General features: G+C 43.5%; 1 protein-coding gene across 1 annotated transcript in view; it reads left to right on the plus strand.

Annotated features, from left to right (window-relative positions):
- abtb2b (ankyrin repeat and BTB (POZ) domain containing 2b) overlaps positions 1-7,930 on the plus strand; it is a gene marked incomplete at both ends in the record, with an annotated part of 96,410 nt that extends 88,480 nt beyond the window's left edge. Inside the window, 7 exons of the mRNA XM_080545320.1 lie at positions 1,320-1,594; positions 2,088-2,266; positions 3,163-3,268; positions 3,935-4,119; positions 4,655-4,723; positions 5,200-5,313; positions 7,715-7,930. Of these exons, the coding sequence (XP_080401446.1) occupies positions 1,320-1,594; positions 2,088-2,266; positions 3,163-3,268; positions 3,935-4,119; positions 4,655-4,723; positions 5,200-5,313; positions 7,715-7,930 (1,144 nt within the window). The remainder of the gene's footprint in view (positions 1-1,319; positions 1,595-2,087; positions 2,267-3,162; positions 3,269-3,934; positions 4,120-4,654; positions 4,724-5,199; positions 5,314-7,714) is intronic.
- Between the last annotated feature and the right edge of the window lie 2,817 nt (positions 7,931-10,747).

The raw sequence follows: 10,747 nt of genomic DNA on the forward strand, positions 1-10,747 counted from the left end.
GACACAGAGAGAGAGAGACACACACAGAGAAATAGAGAGAGAGAGCGAGACACAGAGAGAGCGAGAGACACAGAGAGAGCGAGAGAGAGGGAGGGAGGGAGAGAGAGAGAGAGAGAGGGAGGGAGAGAGAGACACACACAGAGAAATATATATATATAGAGAGAGAGAGACACAGAGAGAGAGAGAGACACAGAGAGAGACACATAGAGAGAGAGAGACACACACAGAGAAATAGAGAGAGAGAGCGAGACACAGAGAGAGCGAGAGACACAGAGAGAGCGAGAGACACAGAGAGAGAGAGAGAGAGAGAGAGAGAGAGAGAGAGAGGGAGGGAGGGAGGGAGAGAATGATTACTTGATGATTACTTTTGAAAGATTCGTTTTTATTGGTTATTAGTGTTCCTATTACGTAGTAGTAGTAGTAGTAGTCGTAGGAGGAACAGTATTGTTATTGGTGCCACTCATTCACTAATCTTGTCATTGCCTCTATGCTGTATATTGATTCCATTCAGCTTAACATTATATATTGTTCACAAATAGCCTACACAGACAACTTTACTCTGGTTCATATCACCTAACATACTCTATAACTACAATGTGTTACCATTTTGAAGCATTTCCAGATATCTAAAAAAACAGGCCTTTGAAATTTGACAATTTTGGCTAACAGCTAAGGCTAATGCTAATATAACACTTTAAAACTCATCTTCTCATGACCGCTTTACCTGATTCAGTCAGATGGGGGTGGCATATTACTAGGCTTGCAGGATGGCAATATCGTGTAAGCAGGGTTAGGGTTAGGGTTATAACTAGTGAAATGCTTGACATAAACTATACTATATACTGTATATATATATGTTAATTACATGGTAATTAACTGAGGATTGCATTTTCGTATTTACGCCTAGTGTATATTATCATCATAGCATAGTAGCCTATGTATGTCAGGCCATAATTAGTTACCTTACAGGCTTGTGGTCCTAGGGTACTTCATAATATCATAGCTTAGTATATCATGAGTTCAACTTGGCCCATATTAGGTGAGTGGTCTACCCCCCTGTCTGTAGGTCTACCCCCTATCTGTCAATCTACAACCTGTCTGTAGGTCTACCCTGTGTCTGTCAATCTCACCCCATTTATGGTTAAGGGGGCATATCTGTAGGAACACGCCCCATTGCCGCATGCAGTTATATTTTCATTTTGTTTGTGTGTGCTTGTGTGTGTGTGTGTGTGTGTGTGTGTGTGTTTGACTGTATGCGTGACTCATGCTCTCTCCCTCTTCTTTCTCCCACCTTCTCCTTCCCACCCCCCTCCTCTCAGGAACGTACTGAGGAAGTTGTTGACCCAGCCCCAGCAGGTGAAGGAGGACGTCCTCTCCCTATATGAGATCCTGTCTGAGGGGGTGGAGGAGGAGGAGGAGGAGGAGGTTCTGGCTCTCCCCCCTCTCCCCCTGCTGCCTCCCCCCTCCCCCGGGGCCCTGTGTGAGGGGGTCATCCCCAAGCTGTGTAAGGCCAGGATGAAGGCCCTGCAGGAGGCCAGCTACTACAGCGCTGAGCACGGTTACCTGGACGTCACCATGGAGCTACGTGCGCTAGGTACGCACGCTTCACAATGGAAATAATTAAAGTGATGCGCCATGGAAACCGTGTGTGCACTAGTAATGATAACGTCACTATAGCAATGCACTTTCCTTCCTCACTTAGAAATTCCCTGTTTTCTGTAAACTATAGCCAACACAATGTGCAGTAGCAACATGTTGGAGTACTTTACCTCTGCCACCCTTTTACTGTAGTAAAGACGGTATTCCTTCCTGTATTTGAATAATGTAGTATCTGTTTACCTCCCCTCCCCAGTTGTAGTAATAACTGTAGTATTAACTGTATTATTACTGTAGTATTAACTGTATTATTACTGTAGTAATAACTGTAGTAATAACTGTAGTAATAACTGTAGTATTAACTGTAGTAATAACTGTAGTAATAACTGTTGTATTAACTGTAGTATTAACTGTATTATTACTGTAGTAATAACTGTAGTAATAACTGTATTATTACTATAGTAATAACTGTATCTACTTCTCCGCTCCAGGTGTCCCCTGGAAGCTGCATGTGTGGCTGGAGTCTCTCCGCAGCGCCCAGCTCCAGTCCAGGGCAGGCGTCACCCTGTCCCTCCTGAGAGAGTTCACCACGGTCAGGGAGGAGGACTACTGCGAGGAGCTGGTCTGCCTCGGCCTACCCCTCATGTTCAACATCCTACGCACCACCAAGGTACGTCCTCCTGACCACCTGTACACCTGCTCACTTCCTGTTTACTACCTGTTCAATACCTGTTCACTTCCTGTTGACTGCATGTTCACGTCCTGTCTATTCGGAACTTTAATTCCCCCTCATGTTCAACATCCTACATCACCACTAAGGTACTAGACTGGCTCTTCTGTCAATAAATCACATGTATTTGTGTGGCAGTTTTTACAAAGACAGTTTGTCACGAAGCCCTTTAAACTGTAAACAGTACGAACAATATACTCCTCACTCTGCTAGATTAGATTAGTTTCATTGGCCTTCGAGGAGGACATTTATTTCCACTGCTCATAGAGTACATTAAATAAAAAGATGGCCCAGACACCCACACTTGAGGACATTTACAGTGTCATACTTTTAAACACTTGAGCCAGCAGATAAACAGACTGAGAACTGAGGCAGCACATAAACAGTGATACAGTAGTCCTTCAGCTGTTGAGGATGTTTATGGCTGTGTGTGTGTGTGTGTGTGTGTGTGTATGTGTGTGTGTGTGTGTGTGTGGGTGTGTGTGTGTGTGTGTGTGTGTATGTGTGTGTGTGTGTGTGTGTGTATGTGTGTGTGTGTGGGAGGGGGCGGCGGCAGTTTCTTCTGAACTGAACTTATGAACCGTAACTTCTCTTGAACCGGCCTGCTGAACTGGGTTCAATTTGACAACCGAACAGATTATATTTCTATTGTGCTTTTCACTTCATCTTAAATATTGGATTGGAGGTAACACTGTAAATGTAAATTTGCTAATGATGAGTATAATGAGCTAATAATGAGTTGATAATTAACAGTGTCTTGTCTCCCTCTACCCCTCTTTCCCTTTCTCCTTCTCTCCCTTTCTCCCTCTCTCCCTCTCTCCCTCTCTCCCTCTCAGAACGAGGCCATAACCCAGCAGCTGGCCTCCATCTTCAGCCACTGCTTCGGTGCGGCGCCCCTCCCGGCCATCCCAGAGATGAAGGCCACCCTCTCAGCACAGCTGGGTAATGGAGTTTTACACTGTTACCGATGTCACTGTAGGGTACAAGGGTGAACGATCACCACTGTGGTCTCCTGTGGTTGTGATTGATGGTGTTGGTAGCACTTCCTGACAGTTTGTGTAGGCGTTGTTCCTTGTTGCTTTCTTACCAGGGGGGTATTCCATCAATGTCGCTAAAAGAAAATCCAGGTATATTTTTGATAAGTCTCGCAAGACTAAATAAGCCTAGATTTTCCTTTAGCGACGTTGATGGAATACCCCCCTGGTCACCCTTGAAAAAGAGCTTTCTAATCGCAAGGGTCTTACTTGGTTAAAATTGTTTTAAATAAAATAAATAAACCTATCCTGGTCCTGGAGAACAATAGTGTGTGCAGGCTGTTGTTCCAACCTAGCACTAGTTGGCCATATTAAAGTATCGCTGTAAAGATATTATACAAAAATAAGTCTGAGGGCGCGCCTGGGAGGCGTAGCTCACTAAGGCCATGCCACATAATCGTAAGGTCTCAGGTTCGATTCCAGCGAATGTCATCCCTCCTCTCTCTCACCCATCCTTCCTCTCTTCACTGTCTCTATCCCAATAAAGAAATGCCATGAAAACATGGCAAAAAGAAGTCTGAGTTCAGTTGTAATGAAGTGAATGGATCTCTGATGATGTGTGTGTTATCCCCAGACCCTCACTTCCTGAATAACCAGGAGATGTCAGACGTGACGTTCCTGGTGGAGGGGAGGCCATTCTACGCCCACCGGGTCCTGCTGATCACGGCCTCAGACAGGTTCAGGTCCCTGCTGGCCTCCTCTGGGACAGACGGAGCTAAGGCCATCGAAATCAGCGAGGTCAAGTACCACGTGTTCCAGGTAACTGAACCAGAACTACATGAACTGTGTGTGTATGTGTGTGTATATATATATAGGCCTATATATAGCCAAAATATTGCAATGCAGTGGATTCGGTGAGTAATCCCCACTACTCTACACTAACTAGGTAGTAGTGGGGATTACTCACCGAATGCATTGCTTTGCAATATTTTGCAATATTACAGCTGCCGTCACATATCATTGTTCAAGCCTCGTTGGAGTTAATTGAAATCTTGATTCCTCTTTTGAAGTGTTCACTGATCTCCTAAGTTTTGATTGGTGTAAGCTGTGGAGTGAAAGCCAATCACATACTATACAGATCAGTGATCACCTTCTAAAGGGAGAGGGTAACAGAAGTTGTGGTTGAGTCCCATTATTACTCTTAACATCGTTTCCTGTCATTTTCCCTCATGACCAATGATCTAATTACATTCCGGCATGTAAGCCTCATATCTGACCAATGATCTCATGGAATATTGGATGATGAATCTGAACTCTGACCTCTCTCTCTCTCTCTCTCTCTCTCTCTGTCCAGATGATGATGTCATACTTGTACTGCGGAGGAACAGAGTCACTGAAGACCAACGTGTCAGACCTGCTGGAGGTGAGGCCATCTCTGAGTTGTAACTTCATTCCTCTACTTTCTTATTTCTTGCCTCCTCTACTTTCTTATTCCTTGCGTCCTCTACTTTCTTAACTTCCTACTCAAAGTGCATTGGAGGAGAAGATCTAGGTCCCTCCCCTTAAACGTTCTCCTCGAATGGTTTTTGAGAAGGAAGCGAGTGGAGAATCAGAATAAGAGAGTATGAGAGAGTAACATTCTTAGGATTCGGTTCCTCGACATTGCAGCAACAAGAGAAAAATGGCAATAGTTCAAATTTTTTTTTTTTTTTTTTAAAAATGGATGGAGGCGAAGACCTGAGGAATCAAGTTTCTAACAACTGAGAAAGGTCCCATGTCAGTCACTCTGTCCCTGTAACCTGTCCCTGTCATTTCTAATCCTAAATCACTTTGGATAAAATCTGATAAATGGGTTCTGCTAAATGGTTGAAATGTAAAATGGAAATGGTCTGTCTCCAGCTGCTGTCAGTGGCGAGCGTCTTCCAGTTGAGGGCGCTGCAGAGGCACTGTGAACTCATCTGCTCCCAGAGCATCGACCTGGACAACGCTGTCAACATCTACAGGACCGCCAAGGTAAGACCTTAACGCCTAGATACACTGGCTCTACAGGGATTAAAGTTCTCCGTCGCAACGACGGATTTCCGTCAATTTATTCCAAGCCGCAACGGATTTTCCGTACCTGGTGTAACATGATTTGTAGAGGCATACAATCTATGTTGATGTCGGTATTAGGTATAGAAATGATATATATATATTAGCCTATAAAGCCTAGTATAGTATGATATATTATATCTTTTTTTTGTTCACTTTATTATTTTTTTCCTTAGTATGATATAGTATAGTATGACATATTATTGTCATTAATCATAATTATCAAAAAAGAATAAAGTAAAAAAATAATTATATAATACATACTATACTGTTCTTTTTTTCAATTTATTATTTGTTCCCTTAGTATGATAGTATGATATAGAATGATATATTATTATCATTCTAAGTGGGAAAAAAAATAACAGTATGATATGTTTTTTTTTCTTACAATGATAGTATGATATAGTATGATTATCATACTAAGGTTACCTACCTACTTAAATGTAATAATAAGATATAATATATCATACTATAAAAAAATGGGGAAAAATAACATAGTATATATAGTGTTATATTTTGTTTTTTTCACTTTATTATTTTGGTATGATACTTTATACGTAATACAAAAGTAGTGAAATGTAAGAGCAACATGGACACACACATTTATAATATAGTATAGGGGACTGGTGTTTCCCTTTATATCGGGAAACCTAGGATAGAGAAACCTAGGATATAAAGGGAAACCTAGGATAGAGAAACCTAGGATATAAAGGGAAACCTAGGATAGAGAAACCTAGGATATAAAGGGAAACCTAGGATATAAAGGGAAACCTAGGATATAAAGGGAAACCTAGGATATAAAGGGAAACCTAGGATATAAAGGGAAACCTAGGATATAAAGGGAAATCTAGGATAGAGAGAGAAACCTAGGATATAAAGGGAAACCTAGGATAGAGAGAGAAACCTAGGATAGAGAGAGAAACCTAGGATATAAAGGGAAATCTAGGATAGAGAGAGAAACCTAGGATATAAAGGGAAACCTAGGATATAGAGAGAAACCTAGGATATAAAGGGAAACCTAGGATATAGAGAGAAACCTAGGATATAAAGGGAAACCTAGGATAGAGAGAGAAACCTAGGATATAAAGGGAAACCTAGGATATAAAGGGAAACCTGGGATAGAGAGAGAAACCTAGGATATAAATAAATACATTAGAACTACACATACCTAAAGGCAGAAATACATTAGAACTACACATAGTACCTCAAGACTTCAGATCAGTGGAGGTGGGTGGAAGTAGATATCGGAGGACAGGTTCATTGTAATGAATGAGTAATGGTATCAAACAAGTGTTTACAATGAGCCCGTCCTCTGATGTCCGCCTCCACTAGCCTCCCCTGGCCTAGAAACAGTGGAACCACACAGACCACAAGGCTCAGATACATGACTGGCGTTAGAGCATTCTAGATACATGACTGGCGTTGGAGCATTCTAGATACATGACTGGCGTTGGAGCATTCTAGATACATGACTGGCGTTGGAGCATTCTAGATACATGACTGGCGTTGGAGCATTCTAGATACATGACTGGCGTTGCAGCATTCTAGATACATGACTGGCGTTGCAGCATTCTAGATACATGACTGGCGTTGCAGCATTCTAGATACATGACTGGCGTTGCAGCATTCTAGATACATGACTGGCGTTGCAGCATTCTAGCATTGGAACTGCCAATGGCCCTTGGCCACTAGCATAGATGACTTCTTCTTACCATGGCTGATGAACAGACAATTCACTTACTTAGACTAATTAATTTGTTGAAAGTCGCTTTGGATAAAGGCGTCCGCTAAACGCCAGAAATGTAAAACGGCTGGAATCACACAGATTGTTCCGTTAGGATACTTGACACTGTCTACTCCATCTCGTTGGCTAACCAAGTAACTGGCCTGAATAACAGTCTGTTTGACGACTATGTTGTCAGTAAGTCTACGAACACCATATTTGTGTGTATTCGGAGTCTCTCGTTTTCAGGTCAATTCCAGGCTTTGTTGGCATGGGAAACTACAGTGTACACTGCCAAAGCAAGAGGAATTACAAATAAACCCAAAAATGAAATAACCAATAAAAACTAATCTTAAGAGTAAATGTTACACACAAGAGTTTCAAAAGTAATCATCGGTAATCATTCTCTCTCTCTCTCTCTCTCTCTCCCTCTCTCCGTCCCTCCCTCCCACCCCCTACCCCTCCCTCCATCCGCCCACCCTCTCCCCCTCCCTCCCTCCGCCCACCCTCTCCCCCCCACCCTCTCCCCCTCCCACCCCACGCTCTCACCCACTCTCCCTCTCCCACCCCACCCTCCCACCCTCTCTCCCCCCCCCCCAGGCTAACGGTGCAGTGGAGCTGAGCTCTGTGTGCGAGGGCTACTTCCTGCAGCACATGTCCGGCCTACTGGAGAGGGGGGAGGCCTTCAGGACGCTGCTCTTGGGCCGCTGGGGGTCCGGCACGGGGCCTCGCCGGGGGTCCGACTCCCCCCTGGAGGAGCTGGAGGCCACACTAGCCCGCCGCCTACGCTCTCTCTACGTCACCTCCCGCGTGTGAGGAGGAAAGGAGGAGGAGGAGGAGAGGAGAGAGGGATGAAAAGGAGGACTGAGAAGTGGGTACGATGGGGTAGAGTAGGTGGTTAGACGTTTGTCTCACCCTTCTCACTGATTCAGGGTCAGATTTGTTTTTTCCCTCCTGTGTTAGGTCACGGTTAGGAGCAGGGGATGGAGTAATCTGATCCTAGGTCTGTGAGTGGGTCTTAGGTAGGACTTAGAGCTGCGATAGGCAGGACTAGGACTGCAGGCCAAGGATTGACTACATCCCAGGATTGACTCTACAACATTTAGTGCTTTACCTTCAGTGCCCGCCTTGCCTCTAGTTGTCTATACAGTATGTATATATATACCTACAGTGGTAGAGTGTACGCGTCTCCAAGGCTCTGGAAGCCTGTGTGGAGAGAAGCAACGGAACTCTAGAACCCTGACAGTGAGAACTCTATGGCACTGCTGCCATCCGGTGGACAAAGCCTGTCATGGCCTCAAAATGGTTCGGATGGAAGATCCTGGAATAAAAAGATCCAGGGAGGGGACTGGAGGGTCCTCTTCTGAGGGATGAAGACTGGGGGGGGGGGGGGGGGGTGGGGGTGGGGTGTGGATGTGGGGGTGGGCCTCCAATAGTGACTTAAGCTTTTGGTTGTTCTGAAACAGAAGTGGATTTCCAAGTGTATCTTCTTTTTACGTAGTTGTTGTTTTTATTTTTATTTCTTTTTTATATATATAAGTATGACGAGAGAGAAAAAAAAGACACTTGCTGAAGAATGGGATGGACATTTTCTATTTAAAGAAAACAAGAGATTGTGAGAGTATTTAAAAAAAAAAAGTTCCCTTTTCATTGTGTTTTATTCCAAGCGAATTATTATTATTATTAATAATAATAATAATAATAATATACTGTTTATGTGAAATGAAGCGTATGTGTAGCTGGACTAGTCCAGGAGGGTATTCCATCAAAGTCGCTAAAGGAAAATCTAGGCTTATTTTGAGTCTGGCGAGATTTATCAAAAATAAGTCAAAAATAAGTGGATTTTCCTTTTGCGACATTGATGGAATACCCTCCAGACCATACACACTAACGGTTTACTTAAGCTTGTATATTTGTATGCTTTCCTCAAGATACAGTAAAACGATTCAACATGGGATTTGAACCTTCAACCTCCTGCATACAGTACATTCAGACCTAACGCTACATACTGTAATAAAGTATCAAGCCTGAATGCCTGTCCTTTCTCTGTTACATGGCTCATTATGAATATCACATAATGACAATGTTATTGGTGCAGAAAATAGAACAAGAGTGGAACATTTGTGACAGCAGCTGGTGAAAGCGGGAACAAGTCGGCAACCACAATCAGAAAAATCTACGTTTTTGAAAATCATTGACACACTCGCTAGTGAAGCCAAAATGTTACAATGCAATGGTTTGGGTTAGTAATCCGCACTACTACCTAGTTACCTAGAACACTACTTTACATTGTTAGCAAAAGCCAGAATCCATTGCATTGCAATTTTGGCTTGACTGGCGAATGTGTCATTGATTTTCAACAAAATGTATTTACATGTGTATATTTACGTCTTCTGATGATTGTCAAAAATGAGAAAAGGTCTTGAGCAAAGAGTAAGACTGTTTATTCAAAAAAGACAGCAATCAGGTCATCACAGGATCAGGTCATCAACACAGGCATCACGGTGGGGGTTTCCGAGGACAAAGAGAAAGAGCCTTGTGTCTCTTCAAGTTTTATACCTCCCCAGCTCACCTTTGAGCCAACCATATCACAGTATCAGTTCAATCCTTGTTTCATAGTTCTTGGCCAATGATGACCCTTCCTCCTCAGCTTTTGCCCTAATAAGGAGCTGATCGATCGTTCCTCAACCTCTGTGTGTGTGTATGTGTGTGCGCGTGCGTGTGCGTGTCTGTGTGTGTGTGTGTGTGTTTGACCATGTGGTCTGTCGTAAGACCCCCTTGTTTCAGAGAAAAGGAGCGGTCAGGCAAGTATTGCAAGTATTTACAAGAAATTTGCCTTGGAACAAGGCGTCTGCCAAATGCCAACAATGTAAATGTAAATATTACAAAGCCTTATACAAATTCATGGTATGGGTGTGTTTCAAGTAATTTAAACTTAGTCAGGAGGGGTGAGACTCAAAGTATGTGTGTGTGTGTGGTTGCTTACAATGGTCCCAACCCCTATGGGCGCCTTGCTGGCTGCCATAAAACCCCCCTTGGGCCCTAATGCAATTCATGGTAAAATACACCACACATGTTTCAGAATAAAAGTCTGAACATTTGGTGGACTTGTTCCCCCTTTCACCAGCTGCTGCCACATTACCTTACCTTTCACCAGCTGCTGCCACATCATGTGAACCTGAGGAGACTTTTGGCAAGTTTCTCCAGTGTATGTTATTGTAATGATCTAGCGCCCTCTGCTGGTATGACAATGTACTGTGCAGAACTTACCAGATTCAGGATGGGTGCAACTGCCATCCAGGACAGCCAGTAGTGTACGTACCAGGGGAGGCTGGATGCAGCATTACATTGAGCCTGGCCTCCCATTTCTGCCTCCGCCAGCCTCCGCTGACGTACATGTAAGGTGGAGCATCTCTTCAGCTTAAAGACAGCTGAAGTCAGGGAGACAGGTTCACTTCTTAGCAGGTCCAAGAGAACTGAGAGCATCGTACAGTACAGTATATGCAAGTAAAAGGCATAAACACACACACACACATACACACACACGGCAAGTATGCATACACCCCACATCCACACTCCTTTTTACACAGAAAGACAGAGACACACACGTATTTACACAGAAAGACACACACA

This window comes from Nansenia antarctica (genome assembly GCF_963989245.1).
Source record: "Nansenia antarctica genome assembly, chromosome: 14".
NCBI lineage: Eukaryota > Metazoa > Chordata > Actinopteri > Argentiniformes > Microstomatidae > Nansenia > Nansenia antarctica.